Source organism: Pseudopipra pipra, chromosome 11 (genome assembly GCF_036250125.1).
Source record: "Pseudopipra pipra isolate bDixPip1 chromosome 11, bDixPip1.hap1, whole genome shotgun sequence".
NCBI classification, from domain to species: Eukaryota; Metazoa; Chordata; class Aves; order Passeriformes; family Pipridae; genus Pseudopipra; species Pseudopipra pipra.
In genome coordinates, this window is record NC_087559.1 from 19612711 (window position 1) to 19632809 (window position 20099).

Consider the following 20099-nt stretch of genomic DNA (forward strand, 5'->3'; position numbering starts at 1 on the left):
CAAAATCCATGGCCATCTACTGGGGAGTTTGAAGTTTAATTAGCTATACCAATTTCTCATTTTCAGAACTACTGTTTATTTGGGTCTGCAGTGTATCAGTAGAGTAAAAAGAGAATTTGTGCATTTGGGAGAAGACATTAACGTTTGAAATGGGAGAGAATTGTTATTCTTAGGTTTTCCCCAGGGGTTGTTTGCATGCCAGGCAGAGCCCAAGCTGTAGAGTAAGTCTGATTACACAGTCATTCCTCAGGAAGAGGTGGAGAGGGATAACTCCCTCATTCCTGTCTGAATTGAAACATGGGACAAAATACTTTTGTGGAATGGTTCCTCATGCCAGTTCCAGTGGGATGTTTTTCTTCAAGAGAAACCATTTGAAATGGTAAAATTACTGAAGGAACAGCTTTACTCACCTATTTAGCCCATTCAGCTCTTCAGTCATTGCAGCTACTACTTGAAAAAAAAGAATTTAAATCAATAAACATCGAGACTGTTGAGACTTCATGTTTCTTTTCTATTACAATATGTACTATTGTAATAGAAAATAATCAAACTTTATATAATCAAACATACAAAGGTTTGTAATGCTTTGTATCACAAGAAAGGTTTTCTCATTTTATACAAAAAATATGTGCTTAGGGATTTTTTTCCTAGAGGATGGAGATACCACCATAGCAAATCCAGATATGCTGGATTCCAGCAAAGATAGTTGTGAGAGGAACATAGAAAGGTGTGAACCACAGAATGGTTCTCAAGGTATGTTTCTCAATTGGAAGGTTAAAATAGTTGCATTTTCTATTAAATCAGCCATAGAATTCCTGTGGAGTTCAGAAAGTAGTTGATAGAAGATCAAGGCATTCAAGTTTTTGCATTGTAGAAGGAACTTTTCAGCGAACAAGTTTTTCCACTGGAAAATGAGACTGTTTTGTTCACCTGGAAAATATGTGAACCTAAAGGTGTCTGACTGATTTAACACTCCCTATCACACCTGCACATGGGATAAATTGGGAATCAAACTATGACTGAAAGAAGCCAGGTTCTTCAAGGCAAATATTACGTATTTTATAGTACTTTGGTGAAAACACATACTACTCTGAACTTCTGTTTGGCATATTGAAGCTGAAAAAAAATGGAGACAAAATTTTAAAAAATTACAGAAAATAGGATTTTCTTTCCATAAAATTTTGAATTTGAGGATTCTGGATTTGGGGAGAAAGGAAACAGGAATTTTCCCTTTTCTAGCACGACCACAATCCATTATAGCTACGTTGGGTTTTTTTAATACTTCTTTTGGAAAGATGATTTAGCTATTCAGTGTCCAAAATAATTCATCTTCCTCAGGACCTGTACTGTAAATTTTTCACAAACATGTATTTGAGCACGTAAAGGCAACTCCTTCTGGCTGTGCATATTTGCAAACGTGAGTAACGTCTGCTAGTTATGATATTTGGGGATTTTTCGGGTTAGGAAGCAGGGACATAAACTATGAGCTGTAGCCATAAGTATTGGCTGAACATGCAACGCTGTGTTTTGTGTGTGAAATGCTCAAGAAACCCCAAAGCTGCAGCATTTGAGTCTTGAAAAAAGTGACTTTGTGGAGGAGTTTCTGCAGATTGAGCTGTCAGTGGATGAGTTTCCCATTTCCCTACGGGAGACAGGCTCTGATTTAATGGAAATGCCCCCCTGGGCTTGCTAATCATGAAACATGATTCCTTCCCATTTCCATGCTCATCCAGCCTTCTCTTACTTGCCCTCCTCAGGTGAGGGATCTCCCTCCTGGGAAGTGGGAGCTGAGTTCAATTTGCTGCTTCTCCAGCCTTGGACTTTCTGTTGGCAGAGCTCACTGGTGCCAGCTCAAATCATTCCCTTCTTTTCTGTGTCTGATCCTTTGCACTGGCTGAATATTTGGATAGACTGAAATCACCTCTCTGGGTTCAGAGAGGCTGTTTTAGTGCAGCTGCAAACTATGAGTTACTGGAGTGGATGATTATCAGAGGAGTTGCAGAGGGAAAGATTTTATAACTAATCTGACAGTTTAATGTGTATATATATATATAAAATTAAAATATATAAAAATATATTAAAATATATAAATATAAGAGGACATTTTAAATCTAAATCCAGACAAGCATCTTCAATTCCCACATGACCCCTGCTGTCTCTGCAGCAGAGACTCCTAGCTCCTCACCTTCCCTGCTGGGTTAGGTGTCCTCTCTGCATGCACAGTATAGTCTTTTTAAATTTGATATCATTTGTCTGATGTGGGTTTGTGGCCTGACTGTGCAGTGGGTCTGTAAGGGACTCAGTAAAGCACCACACAGGTTTTGTCTGCCACCTGCAGCAGATCAAACTGCAAGAGGTGGGAGGCCCCATTGCATCAACCTGTCAGCAAAGCTGCTGCTGCTTGGATGCTCTCAGGAAGGAAAAGGAAGGCAAATAGCTCAGGAAATGCACCCTGGCCTTCCTCCAGCCACTGTCTCAGCAGGATGTGCCCAGCACAGTCAGGTAATTAAAGGTCACAGCAGGTTTGCAGGGCAGTGGTGCAGAGAGAGTCTTCCCTGACACCCTGCCAGGGCTCAGGTGCTGCTGACCCTCCTGTCCATGCAGGCTCTTTCCAATTCCTGTCACACTGTGTCCAACAACTGACCATTTCTTGAGCTCTAATGCTAAGAGGTGTAGATCTGTGTTGTTTTCTTTATGATTTTTATTCATACCACACACAAGCAATGGCTGTGCGAGAGCTGGGAGGAGCTGGTCTGTGGCACCACTCCTTCCTTGCACGTGGAGCTGCTGAAATCCCTGGCACAGCCAGACTTTGTGTTTACTGGGGCTGCAGTTGACCCCTCTGTGCAGAATGGCAAAAACAAGCACAAGTAAAGCTTTGATGTTTGCAACTGTCTAAACCCAAAGTGCTTTTCCAGATGCTGAGGGAAGTGCAGATCAGTTCCAGATGTGTGGGGGCTCATCCCTGAAGCTGTATTAAATCACAGAATCAGAGAATTGTTAAGGTTGGAAAAGCCCTCTAAGATCACCAGGTCCAACCACGAACCCAGCACCACCATGTTCACCATCAAACCACGTCCTCAAGCACCACATCCACGTGTTTTGAACACTTCCAGGGTTGGTGACTCCACCACTGCCCTGGCAGCCCGTGCCAGTGCTCCCAAATCCTTGTTCCTGACAGTGCCCTTCCCTTGCAGCAATGCTGTGACTGCTGCAATCTGGGCCTGAGACTGAGGAGTGAGGGCAAAACCTGCGAGTCCAACATCAACCTGGGCTACCCCTGCAGCCATGTGATGCTGTCCTGCTGTGAGGGGGGGGACCACTTCATCCATCCAGAAATCAAAAGGCATCCTGAGCCTCTGCCAACAGTGACACCTGAGAAGGGTAAGTGCCCATTTATCATTTGGAGACTTCGCAGACAAGGTCTGTGTGTCACAAGGTCAAACAGGGAGCTGCTGGAAGGAGTAGTGTGAACAGTTGCTTTGCCTCTCAGATCAAGTATAGACTTGTTCTTAAAACACTTTTAAAAAAAGCAAAGAATATGTGGATGTTTCTGATCCTTAAACAGACCTTCTTGAGCAGTTTGGTGTTTTGTTTGGTTTTCCCTCCTGAGTCACAGAGTCCAGAGGCCTCCACCAGCCCTCCATAAGGAGCAGACTGAAGGTGTGTTTTAGCAGGAGCAATCCTGCAGGATTCTGTATAAAGCAAAGGATGACTTTTGTCCACTCAGAGTAATCCCATGGACTGTGATATCAATGAAACATCCTGGGAGTAGATTTTCATACAGAATGGCAGCTTTCTCACAGCACACTCTGGAACAGCCCCAGAGCACTGCAAGTGTGTTTTCACACTTTAAACATATAAACCTAGTGATGCTGCAGAGCTGAGGCAAAACCTGCAGCCAGAGAGGCCTGACAGAGGGAACGTGGCAAATCTGGAGCTTGGACAGCCACGAGGCTCAGCCCAAGATCACGTTCTCTCTGGCATCACTCTGTACCCACCTGTCACACGAGTTTCATGGTAACCTCCTGCATATGTGAGGGTACAATTTTGGTCTCTGTTCTCATGAACTAAATGTGTATTTTCTCTCACCAACAAGGGAAAAGGTTTATTTAAGAAAAACTGGCTGAGAAACTCGCTGAACAATTCATTTTGGTGTCACAGAAAGTCTTGTCAGACTTGGTTGGGGATGGAAAAGGATTGTGTTCAAAAGCAGTGGATAGGGCAGCCATGTCACTGCTCAGTGGCTCCCAGGCTGTTGGTGATGCTGGTACAGAAGGAGCCAATAAATTGTGGTGTTGAGAAGAGTTTCCAAACCAACTGGGTGCGTTTTTCTCCTGAAATTTGAAATTCAGTGTGGTTCTTTGATGAGGCCAATTTCAGATGAGGCTTCAGTGTGATACCTTAGTTCAAATACAGATAGCAAGGGTGTTGGCAGTCAGTGTGAAAGGGGAGCTTGTGACCTCCTAGGGTCTCCCTGTTTCTCAATGGCTCCTGTAAAATGTCTGTCCTTCCAGCTTTACAGAGGGAGAAGGTGGACCTTCAGCACAGTGGTGTTATTCCAGGATGGGTTCATTTGCTCTATCCTTGGAGTAACTGTTTTGGGTAGCTCTGCCTTTATTTGGAGTTTGTGTGACCAAACACCCCATTCTGTCCAGTCCCACTGCAAAAACACCCATCAGAGAACCAACAGGTGCTGTTCTGTTGTAGTTTCAGAGAGGGAAGATCACAATGAAGCTCTGTCCATCAGCAGTGAAGCTGAACTGTCAAACAGCCTGCCTGGAGATGACCTGGATGAGTGTCTCCTCTATGGTGGGGAGCTCTGCCAGCATTTGTGCATCAACACCGTGGGCTCCTACAAGTGCTCGTGTTTCCCAGATTTCACCTTGCAGGATGATGGGACCAGCTGCTCTCCAGGTGAGATGGGCAGGGAACACCAGGAGTGGCAATATCTTTGTGTCACCTGCATTGCTCTTCTAAGCTTTTCTTTAGTTTCTCTTTGGTTTCCGTGAGGTTATTTTTGGGTGTTGATGCATGGACATGTTCTGTAGAAATCGTAAAATATAAAGAAAAATAATAATTTAGGAAACTTAATTACACCATATTTTTGTGTTTTGGTGGTGTGAGCTCAGGGTGGTATCTCATATGTTCAAATTAAGAGTGTTTGCACTTTTCAGAGGAGGATTTCTAAAGGTTTTTAATGAATTATCTGTTCTTCTCAGAGAAATTTTGTATTTCACAGTTAGGTTTCCTTTAGATAAACTTAACTCAGTTTAGACAGAATCAGCATTGCTTCCTGAGCTTTGATTTTTATCTAAAATCATTAACATCTTTCAGTGATAACAAACTCTAAATTTATCTAGTGTGGTGGAAGTCTGGAAAAGAAAGTCTATTATATTGTAATTGTTTTGATTTCTGCAGTTCTCCAGTGGCAGGATTTCAAATCAGATAACCCGAAAAGTTGAAACCTTATATTAGTTACAAGTGCTTTCAGTTATTTAATGAGCAAAACCAGTGTTTCCATCCAATGACAGAATCCCTTAGGCTTCCCAACTCTCTGCCCAAGCCAAACAATGAGCATTTATGTCATCCTTCTCAACGTGGTGTTACATCAGTGATGTCTTTGACTGTTCCTGTGGCAGCTGTCTGCTCTGTCGTTTGAATTAAAGTTCTGGGGAAGGAACCTAATCCAAAAGGGGCAAAAGAAAAGGTTCTTATTTTAGCACTGCAAAATTTGGCTCACCTGGAGTGTGTGTGTGCTTTTGTTTGGCTTTGCTTTGCTTCTCCCCCCACCAGCTGGGCTGAAGTGCAGATTTGGGTGAAGACATCCTGTTATGCTGTCAGTGTTCTTGCAGATCTGCAGGGCTGTGGTGCCTGTGGCTGTGCCAAAAAGTGTGGAGGGGTTTGCAGAGCTCAGCTGGGGTAGAAACTTGTGATGAGGGGAGAGGACTGTGTGTGGGACACCTGAGGTGGATGGGAGGAGCGAGGGGAGGAAGGGTTGGTCATTGCTGGGTCATTCCTGGGTCAAATTAAGGGCAGGTTTGGGTTGGATCTCAGCAAAAGGTTCTTCCCCCAGAGGCTGGTTGGGCACTGACCAGGCTCCCCAGGGCAGTGGGCACAGCCCCAAGGCTGCCAGAGCTCCGGGAGGGTTTGGCTGATCCTCTGGGGCACAGGGGGTGACTCTTGGGGATGGGCCTGTGCAGGGGTTGGACTGGATGATCCTTTTGGGTCCCTTCCAACTCAGCAGATTCTGTGATTCTGTGACTCTGAACCTCACTGGTTACACTTGGCTAAACCACATGTGCTCTGCCTGGCCTTTTATTTCTCATTTGTCCTCTGTGTGTGTGCCCATCTCTGGCATTTCTGGGGAAATCACTCAGGCTGTGCCACAAGCAGGTGATTTTGTTTGTCTCTGTGCCACAGCCCGTTGTGTGTCTGTGATGACTTTGGGTTTTTTTCATGAAATCACTCTTCCCATACCCCAAACCTGCACTGCAATCACCCTTAGTCATTTAATGTTGTCATTGTTTGGTGGCTCACACTTTGCTTTGGGTGACACTTGAGCTTGAGTCAGTGGGAACAGGACACCTCCCTCTTAAGGAAGAATTCAGCCTTATGGATTTAGGCTTCTGTTTTGGTGATATTGATAAACTGGATTACTCTTATTGGTGTGTCAGAGCTCTTTTTTTTCCTGATACCTTTAATATTACTGTCTGATGGAAATCTTAATGACAGACAGCAGCTGTCATGTTTTCCCCTTGGTTGTACAAAAGCCATTCCTGTGCTTATAAAGGTGAGTGTCTGCTGTTCATCTGTGTTGAAATAGGATGGACAGAATAAGGTCAAAGGCTTGTTGGGGTTTGGATTTCTTTTCCATCAAACACTGAATGGACAGCCACTGTATTTACAATATAGCAGAGATTTTTAAAAATAAAATTATCACTTTCTGGTTTATTCAGATGTTGCAATATTTTACTCCACAGAGGTGGTTTCAGCCAGGCTCCCTGATCTGTAATCTGTGATGATGTTTCCTCCTCCAGACCACGATGGGGTGGGATGGATGGGACCAGGCCCCTTGCCATGTGGAGTGGGGATGGTGCTGTCCCTGATCCTCTCTGCCTCCCTTGCCTTACAGATCCTGACAGGGCACAGGTGACAAGGCTGGAAGCTGAAGCCACCATCCCTCCAGTAGCCTCTCCCTCTCAGCCCATTCTGGTGGTGTCCTTGCAGGAGGAGCAGGACCAGTGTAAAGGTATGTTGGAGGTGGGAACTACTCATGCAGGGAGTGAGGAATGTCTGGAGATGGAACAAAATTCCACTCATCCCTCCCCCAGTCTGATCTCAACACACATCCCTAATTTGTTACCTCTGGCACAAGGCTGAGGAATTGTCAGGGGAATTCCTGAGGAAGGAATTTGGGGCTACACTCTGCCTTCAGTGTAATTATCCCCATGGGTGTGAGGGGAGCAGCAGCACATGGCAGCAGTGCAGGGAGGGTGGCACGGGGGGGTTGGGTGCCAGGGGAGGGCTGTTGGACACGTTGTTTACAGACTGCAGTCCCTGTTGCCTAAGCTGGGATGGTTTTGGGACCTGGAGGTGTGTAACTGCAGCTGATCCGTGCCGTGGGTGCTGATGTGTTCTGTAATTGTGCCTCATGCAGATAACGGGCCCTGCAAGCACCTCTGCAACGTGGTGGAAGGAGAGGCCGTGTGCTCCTGCCTGGCTGGGTACACCCTCATGGCTGATGGGGTGTCCTGTGAAGGTAAGTGCTCACCACAGAGAGGGGGTTTTATCTCTCACCCCCCGGGTGTCCCTCTAAGGGTTCCTCACTGTCGGTGCTGTGAATTGCAGTGGCAGTGCAGAGACCACTTGGCAGAAGGAATCCCAGATCTGCTCCACAGATAACTCCTGAAGCACAGTGTGCTGGGACCTGGGGACTTCAGGTGAAGGCAAGCCTGGATTTGTGCTCTTTTCCTCTGACATTCCAGGCTTTTCTTCAGCCCTCTTGGTTTCTCTTCCCACTGCCATTCCTGCCCAGGGTCTGTCTGCACAGCTATGGACATGCAGCTTTTCTTTCTGGAGCAGTGAGCAGGACAGAGGCAGGTTTGCTGTCCTGGGGGACCCCCAGAGCCACAGCTCTGCCCGACATCTGCTTTGTTGGGGTTTATTTCCTCTTGCCTTGAAAACCTGAACTCAGGGAGGCTTCACAGCCATGGGAGCTGGTCCAGCTCCAGTTGTTCCACTTGGCACTGGAGCTCAGCCTTGCACAGTGATGAGCAGTGAATTCCAAAGCTGCACCATGACCATTCACATGACAGACATTTTAAGTGGACATGCTGGAGTAGTGACAAGGGATATGTTTGGCCAGGGAAGATTTGGGGGTCAGAAGCAATGCCCTGTGACATACCTTAATTATAAATCTCTAAGTATGGGAGCAGTGACAATAAATGCAGGGAGAAGCTTCCGATGCTCAGAATTGCTCACAAATGATCCACATCCCTCTTAATCTCAGGTCTTATTGAATTACAAATCATTTTCATGAAATTCTGGACAGTCTGTGAAGAAAATGGGATTTTAATATCACCAGATGAAATATTCACAGTGCAGTGCTTACTGAAGTGTGGTGGAAGCTAATTTGATTAATTAATGTCAGAATCAAAAGGGGCATTTCAAGGCAATCGTTTTCCTACAGGAAATGAAAAAATTTATAAATGTCAGTGGAAGCAGTGAGTTTAAATTGTAGCAAGGGCCATTTCTAATCTAAATTACAGCAAGGATTTGATGGTAGGGGTGCACTGGAACAGTGTGCACTGGCTCTGTGGGACTGCCTGCCTGGTTCCAAGGATGTTTCTTTCTGGCATGACAGAAGTGTCGGGGTGTGAGCAAGGACTAGATGATCTCCGAGGGTTTATTCCTTATTCCAGCCCTATTTTCAGTGTAACACTGCATTTATTACAGCGTGGTGCTGATGTGGAAGCTCCAGCACACTTCATTCAGACATCTCCAGCGCGAAAGAACTGTTGTTTCATTTCAGCAATTGTTCTAATAGAACTCTGTTTTTCCCTTTTGGCTGCCTCATGCTGGTGTAGATTTGGATGAGTGCCTCACAGGTGCTTGTTCCAGCGGACAATTATGTGAGAACACACTGGGATCATTCTCCTGTGTCAGCCACAGTGGGATGTGTGCAGAGGGCTTTATTCTCAACAGGCATAGGAAATGTGTTGGTAAGACGAGAGGTCTCAGCCCTCCACCACAACATCATAATGCTCCATGCTCTGCAATGCATTTAAACCATTTGTGCTCCAAGGCCATCCTTGCATATGACATTTCAATCCCAGTTAGTGGAAACACATGTGCACCATTTGCTCAGCCACTCCACCTCATGAGTCCTGTGCTGTTTGGCTCCTTCCCCAGCGATACATCCTTGGGTTACAGATAACTCTGTGCACAGCCAGGGGTGTGATGACCACAGCAGCACTGATAAATCCTCCAAAAAACAGAGAATTGATCTCTCTGGACACTGTCAATGCTTCCCAGGCACCGTGGAGCAACCAAACTCCAGAAACACAGCTCAAGGGATCTGCGTGAGGCCGGGCAGTGGAAAAGATCCATTCCAAAGGGATGGGATTCTAAACTTCACATCAGTCCTTTGTTGATTCTGGCACAGATTTCTTTGTGTAAAAGTCAAAGATGCATTGTGATTCTGCTGTATCATCCCTGCTGTTTGAGTCCATCTGAGAAACCAGTCGATCTTTACAAGTGTATTTACAAGGATTTAATTTTTTCCCAGCAGCCAAGGCCTGAGCTTATGAAATACTTTCTCTCTTTTGGGCACTTTTCTAGAGGCTGGTTTAGGAGGCACCTGAGCTGCAGCAGTGCTGCCTGGAAAAACAGAGCACCTGGAGACCTCAAGTCATTTCTGGAAGCAGCAGTGCCTGTGACTATAATGTCATGTGTGGATGCATGTGCCTTCTTCCAGCCCTGTCCTCCTCCCTACGTCTAGAACATTGTTTTTCTGACCATCACAGCTTTGGTTTTGTTCTGTCTTTAAAGCTCTATGACCTCATCTTACTAATGAGCACCATGTGGCCTGGGGGCATGAGCAGGAAAATTTTCTGCAGTGTCAGGGTCTGGAGAAGAAATGTGATTTACCACCTTCTGGGTTTTCCTTAACTAGCCAAAACTGCATTTTTAATTCTTTTATTATTATTATTAATATTTATTTTGAAATCAGAGATACTGGTAAGTGTGGAAAACTAATGAAATGATTTAGTTTAGATGAAATGGTTGAGAGCACAGCACTGGAAGGCAGGAGGCCTTTCAGAGGCAGAATCAGGCCGTGAACTGGAGGGTGGAGCTGGAGTTGCCCCTGGTGTGTGTTCTGCTGCATCCACCAGGTGAGCAGCTGCAGAACTGCCCCTCCTTGTGTTCTGCTTCTGTCTTGCCACTTAATTCCCTGATGTTTTCCTAGGACTTTGCAGGAAGGATAGATCTGTCCTTTTCCACAGCCTTTTGAAACTAAACCAGTGCATGTGTGTCTGCAGCTTTGGCAGGAGCTGCTGTGGCAGGTGCCAAGTGCTTCCCTTTATTCACATTCTTCCTCTCCCCCATGACATTATGATAGAGGTTTATTATGACTGATATAAGATAAACCTCAGGCACTGCTAATGAAAGGAAAGACACAGCTCTCATTTGTGAAGCTGAAAGACCTTTTTCTCCCTCACTAAATACCAAACCTCTGTGTTCCTCTAATGCAAGTGTGTTTTTACAGATATCCGTTTAAATAATCCAGAAAACTTGGAAATTTCTCTTCCTTCTTTTTGAACAGATCCACCCTGTGTGCTCCCTGCTGGTATCCAGCTCTGCTCTGAGGGTGATGCCAGGAGAACATTTGCAGTATTGAACATTTTTTCCTACTTTTCTAGTCCAAGGGGAAAGCCACAAGCACACTGTGGTTTGGGTTCTGTTCACTGTCTCGTTCTGAGATGTCCTTTTCCAGCCTCACTGCCTTTGTGCCACACCTCCAGCTGTCTCAGCACCACGAGGAAACCTTTGGTGGTGTGTTTGCAGAATCCCCGTGGTTTAATGATGTTACTCTTTGCATATTTTAGGGACGGGGAGGAACAATCTGTGCACAGCAACAAACCAGCTGCTAACCTTTTATCTGTCGAATTTCCTTTAGTCAAACTGTGGAATTCCAGATATCCAGGATTCCTGAAAGCCAACCATGCACAATGAAGAGTCACCACCTGTTTAAATAGCTCCCACACCCCACCTTTGTGTCACTTTGAGAGCAGATGTCTGCAGGCTGGAAAGCTCCATGTTCCCCAGAGATAAGAGCCAGGCTGGATGTTGTTAGTGGGAATTGGTTTTCCTGGTGGCTTTCAGGCAGAGTCATTACCACCACCCACTTACACAGTGACTGTTTTACTCCTTTCTTTGCTACTCCCATCTCAGTTTCCCCTCCTGACAGGAGGAGCAGTGAGTGGCCACGTTATCCCTGAACTTTAGGGCTCTGCCTGAGCCCAGGATGGGTGTTGCAAAATAACCACGTGCCTAAATTACACAGATATATCCTATAAAACAAATAGAGCTGAAGCAATTTGAAGAGGAAAAAAAATAAGGGTAAACTACAGAGGCAGGACAAGAAAAGCCTCCATTTCACATTTTTATAGAAAGGCCATAAAAATTCATTTTTAATGTCAAAGTACGTATTGAAACAAATAGCAGGAGGTAAATGTTGATATTCCTTATGCCAGCAACAGATGGGTCAGGGATCCTGGGTATGGTGCTGTTTGCATCCACAATTCCTGGGAAAAAAGGAGATATTACATGATTACATTTCATCCTGGGTTTTGCTGACATAAAATGAGGAATTAAGTCACTGCCACACACATGACTGTGGAGATTTCTTCAAATTAACCTTGTGACTTGTTTTTAATATAGTACTGAAGTATTTTTCCTCTTATTCCTCTTTTTTTTTAATAAATATCATCTTACCCTACCTCACAGTCTTAATTGGGTTGGATGAAGACTACAGCTGGTGCAGTGTTGGAATTAACTGTGTTCCAAACTGCAAACAGAACTCCTGTTATTCCTAGTGCTCTGTCAAGCATCTCACTGACTTGTTGGGTTGGCTTCCAGGATGGAAGAGGCACAGGTTATGGGCACTCTGGATTTTATGGAACATTTAGGAATTTAATTAGAAAAATTAATAAAAAAGGCATATTTGTTTGATTAACTGGAAAGGAACTTTGGTGAGCTGGCAGCTGGTCTGATCTCAGAGATGGACATTCATGCCCTGTCACTGGGCAGGGCTTTGCATGCCCAAGGCTCAAGTTTAAGCCTTGCACCTCAACCCAGTTCACAGTCCTTGGGCTTTGTCAGTGTATCACATGTGCCCAAACCTTCCACTGAAAACAAAATTCTGGATGGAATCTGCCAGTTTCCATCATTTTAATTTCCTCAGATGTGTTCCAGCCAGTTCTTTGTGTTTTCTCCTGTACTCAGAAGTTTGAAAATTGAATCAAAAAATAGAGACAAAACATGGAACTGTATTAGATTTATTTTTTTTTCCCCTCTGTGAAAAAAACCTTCTTTGTCCCTGTTTAAAACCTGCTGGTCAGGTGGAATACTTCCTCCCTTCTTTGGCTGTATTTCAGGCAAGCACACTGTCCTCCTGGTGGCTGTTTTGACATGGTGCTGGACTGACTGAAGTTCTCAAGATGCAGTGTGGTGGTCAAAGTTTGTTTATATGAGAGGTCTTTTTCTGGTTTGCAAGAAAAGATAATCTCATATCTGTGGTACAGCCAGTAGAGAGACTTGCAGTGTGTTGGGTGCTATTAGGTGGATTATCCATAGCTGGTTTTCTCAACAATTAATTAATAAATCTCAAATTTATTTAAGAATGAATTCTAGTGAGGTGGGAGAGTTCTACCACAGCACCTGATATTCTTCTCCCAGCGTGAGGGATTTTTTGTTTGTGTGTTTTGAGTGTGAGTTCTTCCCCCCCAAGATCACCCATGAGAATATTGCTCCTTGCTCTTCATCCTGATGTATAGAAACTGCACTGGGAGGACAGAACCCTATAGAAGCTTTGGGGCCCCTCTGTGGGAGCATCAAAGATCCTGTGGGACATGCAGAAAGATCCAGGTGATGGTGGGGACCTTGCAGGGTTTCACCAGCTGGCTTTGGGAAGCAGGTCCACAGCATGGAAAGAACAGCAATAACAAACAAAAGGAAAACACAAATAAATGAGAAGTGAAATGCCACCAAGTTCATGTTGTGGCCTTGCAGAGCTCAGTGCATGTCACCAGTTAGTCCATCAGGAACTGAAATTTCTTGGTGCCCCTGTTCATCTGTTTGGTAGAAAACAAGCTGAGATGTTTTTTAAGACAAAAAGCTTTTAAAAATGGCTCTTCCTGTTTTCGTGCTCCACGGAAGAAGTCATATATCTGATGTACTTATCTGAGAATGAGGTTCTACAGCCAAAATGAAAATCTGATTTAAACAATACTTGCTTTATTGTGTAGTATGAAAACAGCTTCATGCACAGAGCAGCCAGATGACTGGTAATGGCTCTGGTCACATTTGGCTTTTGTTAGCTCTGGAAATACTCCTGAGCTTTATATGGAGATGGGAACATGGGGGATTTTGTGGAGATTGGCAAGAAAGTTTCTCTTCCCAGTCTCTGCCCCTTTTTGTAACTTCTAGGTATTTGCTCATCATGCTGTTCCAGCTTTCATTATTAACATCAGCAAAACCTGGATTTGAGATGATTTCAGCCCAGCCTATCAAAGGTGTTTCATATTCCTTTCCTAATTGTCCTACACTCTGCAACCTTGTGTTTAAGTGATTTTTTTTTTAAAAGAACTTTTCCCCTACTCCACCTGCTGAAATCAGATCTCTTTAAAGATTGAAATAGGAATTTGCAACTTGATTGAGCCCCCAGGGTTCCTCTCTCCCTGTGTTCTTGCTATCCAGTTCTAATGATGCCTTTCTTAGGAAATGGGTGGATTCCTCCCCCTCAGCAGGGCAGGCAGCTTCAGAACCCCTCTCTTGCAGCAGTTCCAGCCCAGCAGCTCCTGCCAGGCCTGGAGCAGCAGGACTGATAAATAGCCTGGGCTGTGAGAAGCTGGTGGGGAGCAAAGAGCATCAATCACTTCCTCATTCAGTTGTCCAGGGGGTTCCCATCCAGGAAATCCAGTAACCCAGTGGCTGATCATCAATCCTCTGCCCACCCTGCATTCAATCAGTTCTCTCCATCCCTGTCCTCAGTGCCTGCACCATCCATTTGGGAAGAGGGGAGGAGAAGGAAATCTCCATGGGATTTGTGTCTCCTCAGTTACTCTGGAGACCTTGAGTCACTCATCACATCGCTGTAACAAAGCCTACACTGACTATCTTTTGGAAGAAATGGTTTCACTGGAGCTTTTGACTCCTTCCAAAAGAGCAGGAAGAGGGGGATCACTTGATGAAAGCGTGGCACTGACTGGTTTAACTCTTTGTTGCAGACATTAATGAGTGTGTGACAGAGAGACACACCTGCCAGCGCAGAGAGCACTGCGTCAACACCATGGGCTCCTTCAGGTGCCTGCAGGAGCTGACCTGCCAGCCAGGCTATGAGCTCAAGGATGGGGACTGTGTTGGTAAGACAAGTGTTTTTCAGCTGTTACAGGAAGGAAGGGAAAGGGATTGCAAAGGATTTTGTTGTTGCTGCTCTGGGATATGAGGGTTGTAGCTACAAAAGGCATCGCGGAAGTGTTGGGCTCTGTAGGCCCCTTCTGTACATTCATTTATTTGAAATGGTTTCCAGTGATAAATTATTTAGAAAATGGGTGAAACCTTGTGAACTAGGATTTGCCCTGTTTTTAAGGCATTACAGAGAGAATTCCCTGATGGAGGAATTCCCCTTAACTCTGCCTGGCTCTGCTGTGCTCTGGAGGGGCTGGTGCTGTTTGCTGTTGGATCCCAGCCTGGAGGGCTCACAGGCTGACAGCCCCAGCCTTCCTGTGGTCAGGAGGGCTGCCTGCACTTAGTTATGCTTGGAATGGCCGAGGGGTTAAGAAGTTACTCTGCATCCCCCCATCTTGGACTCTGGAGGTGTCTAACAGGGCAGGGAACATCAGCCCTTGCAGCAGCAGCAGCTGTGCAGCTCAGGAGTGTGCAGGACACCCTGCCCGGCCTTCAGGGCACAGTCAGTGCTCTTTACCACTAAATTTTCACCCAGTTCCCTGACAGCTGGAGTAAGAGATGCCCAAGGGAAGAGCTTAGCCTTTGAACCAGAACATTAGGCCATAAACCAGAAATTACCAGCAATCTCCCTGTCATAAGTAAAGCTTGGTTTGCTTAAAGAGGCTGTTTGTGTCTTGTTCAGTTGTCTCATTCTAGAGCATTTCTAACATTTATTACTAATCTAATTTACTTTCTAGTCTTAAAGTTAGATAATAGGGGATTATAAGATTTACAAATTGTTTTAAAGTAGCCTGTAAATTCATGACTTATAGGAAAGGCTAGAATTTCAGAAGTACCCTATGCAAAATTGCCTACAGATAACTATTGAATCTTATTTTATTAATGCGAGGTTTATGAAATACTCATTTGTCTTTGTCTCAGTCTGTAACTGTGGTAGGCAGAGTTATTAATATAGTGCCTTGTGAGGGACTGGTGATGTTCCCTCATGACCTTAACATTTAATGAGGAGTTGGAGTAGAAAGAGAAGTGCCAGCAGTTCTCCCCTTGTCTGCCTGGAGGAGTGGGGACTCCTCCACTGGGGACTTCCTTCCATTTGTCTTTATCTTCTAGTGAAGATATTCCTTGGGAACCACCATTTGAAAATGTGCACAGGAGCTGAATTTTGAACATATTTATAGCTGAGTCTGCTCCAAGGTGGGATTTCTTCAGCTGGAAGATGGAAGCCACACCACTGCACCACAGTGACTCAGCACAGAGCAGTTGGGTGGAAATTTATAAGTTTGAAACCTGCAGGAGGTGTTTTCAATGTCTCTAGAAAGCAAACACTGAGTTGGTGAACATAATTTGGGAAATAATTTCATATACTTAATAAAAACTGAGAAAGTTGTGGTGGGCTCTGGCTGCAGAGTAAGAAAAAAAGCAAAATTTGCTACCAATACTACTGCCTCATTTAGAGTTTTTCCACATAGTTTTATGAGCTGGGTAAGTGGGTTTTGTGTGTACATAAGTATATATATATAAATATATATATATATATACACCTGCATGACTGCATGTCTGTGTGTACACAGTGAAATCCCAACCTTCAAACAAGGTTACCTGTGAGTATCAAATTCACAGGAGGCAGGTTTCTACATCCCTGAATTCCTGAGGTATATAAGGAATAAGAGCCCATTTTGCTCAGGAAAGGCTGTGGTACGTATTTTATTATGAGCACCTGATTTGTAGTTTTAATGTGGATCTTTAGGATTTTAAAACTGCAGGTATTTTGGTATTTGTGGGTTACAAGAGATGCTGCAAACGAGGCAGTAGGGACCTGAGTCAAATTTGCTGCAGGACCTGACAGATCCTGAAGCCTGTACTGAAGTGGATGTCCAAGAACAAACACACCTAAACCTCAGATTTCCCACTGGCAACATGTGTCTGGTTTAAATAGTGCCTCCTAATTTCCTTTCTGGAAGTTAGCTAGTCAGGAAGATTGCTGAAAGTTAGAGCTCAGCTAATCCCAGTTTGCTGTTCTGGTCTGATTAACAGATATTGATGAGTGTGAGAGAGGAACTCACAGCTGCAAAGTCAACTTTGTTTGTCAGAACACAGAAGGGTCCTTCTACTGTGAGTCAAAGCAGCGCTGCATGGATGGGTTTCTGCAAGATCCTGAGGGAAACTGTGTTGGTAGGTGTGACCAGAGTGTGTTTGTAACTCCTGGGCCTTCCAGCCTGTCCAAGGGGGGTGTATTGACCCTTGTATATGTGGTTTGCCTCAAACCCTGTTGTGAATTTAATGTAAACATTGCTGTCCTTTTAAAGTTGTTGCATTTGAAAGTCTTCCCACAGCAGACCTTCATCGGCCTTATCTTTGGAGCACAAGAAACTGAAATGAAGGAAAAGAAGTGGCGGCTGGAAGAAAACAGGCTAGAAAGGTTAAATAGCATCTCTCACTATTCTAATTCATTTTTTCCACCAGATATTAATGAATGCACGTCCCTCCCTGAGCCCTGTAAACCAGGATTCAACTGCATCAACACAGTTGGGTCTTACACCTGCCAGAGGAACATGCTGAGCTGCAGCAGAGGATACCACTCCAACGAGGAGGGCACCCGCTGCGTCGGTAAGGGGGGCTCGGGGCCCGAGGAAAAAGTACATTTCAGTTCTAAAAAGAGGCTTTGAGTTACCTCCCGATTCCCAAATGTGTCTGAGGAATGGGAATTTGCTGTCCCAGCAGCTCAGGGATTTGTTTGCTCCCTGGATTCCTCCTGGCACGCTCAGCAGTGCTGGCTCTGACTGCAGGTGGGAGTCACTGGCTTCCATTCTGGAGTGAATGGGATTTAGTTACTTTTTAGGCTCGTGCTGTCAGTCAAAGCCATGATCCCTTGCTGTACATTCCAGCATCTCACTGTGAGTGATGTGATCTGCAGCAATCACTGAGTCTGTGCTCTCACAGGAGTAGCACCAAGTGGATGTTCTTTGTAGGACTGTGAATGGTGTTCCCCATTACATCCACTTGTGGGGATGTTTAGGATAAATTCCTATGTTGTGAAAAGAATTCAGAGAAGAAGGAATGTATGAAATATTCATGTAGGCTGGCATGCAGCTTGATCCTGATTTGTGTTTGTTCCAATGTATTTAGGGAGTTACTGACTCAGAATAGCAGATTTTAGCTGTTATTAGCATTTGTTCTGTAAATGAGCACAGGAGGCATGAAGGAAAGGAAAGCTCAGTCCTTGGTGCCCAAGGCAAGGCTGGCTGGGTGTTCTCATGTTCCCTGTGTTCTGATTTACATGAGGTAGGAAATCCAAAAAAAAAAATGACAGAGGAGGAAACAAAAAAGAAATGAGAAATCAGCAGTTGGGTTAGTGATGATATCCCAGTGATCTCTACCTACCTTCCCTCTGAATAAAAGGAAGGATGACAAATAAACAAAATATGCTTTGTGATGCTGCAGGTGGGTGGGAGCCCTATTGGCAGCCATGAATTTGGCCATGACTGCAGTGAAAAACAGTGGTACAGCCAGACCCTATTTCCCCAGAAACTTCTGTATTCACCTTTCTGCCCTTCATTGTGCTCTATGTCCCCTCATGGTTTTGCCCCCAGGACTATCCAGACCATGCTCAGCCAGTGAGAAGATGGGGAAGGTTTGGAAGGGGCAGAAGACAGGGACAGTTCTTGTGTGTAACAGGAAATTGAGAAACCTTCCTAATACAGCTCTGGGGTTGTGTTTCATAAATGTAGGGGTAGTGCAGTCTTATTTGCTGTCCTGTTATAGAGCAGCCTGAAGTATCTCAGTAGGTCCAAAGGTCCTGTCCCTCTCAGTTGCTGTGAAGACAATTCTTCAACTGCTTTCCATCAGTCCTTTGTAAGCCAGGCCTGCTGGGCCAGGAACACCTCCTGGAGTGGTGACCCTGACGTTGTTTTTAGGGGACCACCGTGCCAGTGTCTCCATTGTTTTCACTGCCTTGTCATCCCTGAGCAGCACAGAAGTCCTGGCTGCAGCCCTTTGCCCTGCCCTGCAGACTGCCCAGGGTGCAGGAATCACCCCCCCTGCAAGTGTTCAGAAAACATGTGGATGTGGCACTTGGGGCCATGGCTTAGTGGTGACCATGGGGGTGGTGCTGGGTTGACAGTTGGACTTCGTGATCTTAGAGGTCTTTTCCATCCTTAACAATTCTGTGATTCTATGACTGGGCAAATCACATTCCTAAATTTCAAATTGATGGAAGAGAAAGAATCCAGCTTTTTACCCCAGTTGTTCCTAAAAACGAGTGATTATGTGCCAGTATGTGACAGAGGAGGAGATTGCCATTATTCAGACAGCATCTCTGTCTCTAAGCAAGAGGAGATAACACAATGCAATGTGATTACTGATGGCCCTCTCTCTCTGCTTTAAATGGTTGACAAGGTTGTTAAGGAGCAGGTATAAGGAAGCTTCTCTAGCTTGATTTTGGCAAAACAAATTTAAAGTTAATTGATGATTTCTCTGACTTTGCTGTGTGCACTCTGTCCCTCTTGCTGGTCTATAGCTTTTGGTATTTTTTTGGAATGGCTTCTTTTAAGTAGGCAGAGAGAACAGAGAAGAAAAAGGAAAAGCATATGGTCCTAATTTCCCCTCTCTGTGATAAAGACTAGTTTCTTTGAGGCATTACAATAGCTAATTAGATTCCTGATTCAGATTTATTCACAGTAGTAAAAACATCATCTGCACATGTTTCTCCAGCAGAACGACACTGGTAGGGTCATCTCCTCTGTTTAGAGGATTCATCTGTCTTTAAAATGTTCAGATTTACTGATTTAGTAAATGAGTTATTAAAAACAACCTCCTAGGTTTAACTGAAAACTGCTGTAAGTATTGTGAAATATGGCACAGTTCTGATGGAGTAATGCCCTAGAACTAATTAAAGTGTAAAGGCAATGGAATATGTAATTTTGGACAAACTAATGAAGTGGTTGCACACATGAATTCATTACAAATAAAGCTGCTGCTTTACAAATTTGTATCTGCATTAGAGACTTCCTTGCTTTGGTGCTACTTCTGATCTTACAAGAAAATGAGAGGTCCGTGTTTCAGCAGAAATCTTGGAGCCTGTCAGAGATTCCTTGGGTTGGCATTCCCTGCCATTCCTGACCCTGGGGCCAGCAGGGACTGTGTAGGTGGGAATCTGCTGAAATGTTGAACAGAGTATTTGTCAGTGCCCCTCATCAGTGTTGATATGATCTCCACTTCTCCAAATCCAAGTTTCTGCTCTCACTTCCCCATCATTCCCTCACAAGGGTCTGCTTCCCAGAGCACTCACCAAGCTGCTGTTGGATGGAGAACTGCCCAGGAACCCTTTGAATGATTCAGTGCTCAAATTTATGACTTCAAATAGAGCAGCATGGAGAACCTCCAGCCTTAGACTTCCATTCTAATTA

The 20099-nt window shown here is 44.7% G+C and overlaps 2 protein-coding genes across 5 annotated transcripts in view; one reads left to right on the plus strand and one right to left on the minus strand.

Moving 5' to 3' along the window:
• Nucleotides 1-20099, minus strand: part of LOC135420517 (uncharacterized) — a 490234-nt gene that overhangs the window by 137442 nt on the left and 332693 nt on the right. The gene's annotated exons all lie outside the window — the stretch shown is intronic.
• FBLN2 (fibulin 2) overlaps nucleotides 1-20099 on the plus strand; it is a 111760-nt gene that overhangs the window by 80836 nt on the left and 10825 nt on the right. For 3 of the 4 annotated variants that reach the window (XM_064668061.1, XM_064668058.1, XM_064668059.1), the window contains exons 5-12: nucleotides 3198-3384; nucleotides 4711-4917; nucleotides 7136-7252; nucleotides 7661-7762; nucleotides 9090-9224; nucleotides 14514-14648; nucleotides 16729-16866; nucleotides 17158-17301. In XM_064668061.1, the coding sequence (XP_064524131.1) occupies nucleotides 3198-3384; nucleotides 4711-4917; nucleotides 7136-7252; nucleotides 7661-7762; nucleotides 9090-9224; nucleotides 14514-14648; nucleotides 16729-16866; nucleotides 17158-17301 (1165 nt within the window). The remainder of the gene's footprint in view (nucleotides 1-3197; nucleotides 3385-4710; nucleotides 4918-7135; nucleotides 7253-7660; nucleotides 7763-9089; nucleotides 9225-14513; nucleotides 14649-16728; nucleotides 16867-17157; nucleotides 17302-20099) is intronic. The other variant, XM_064668062.1, reaches the window with a different exon arrangement.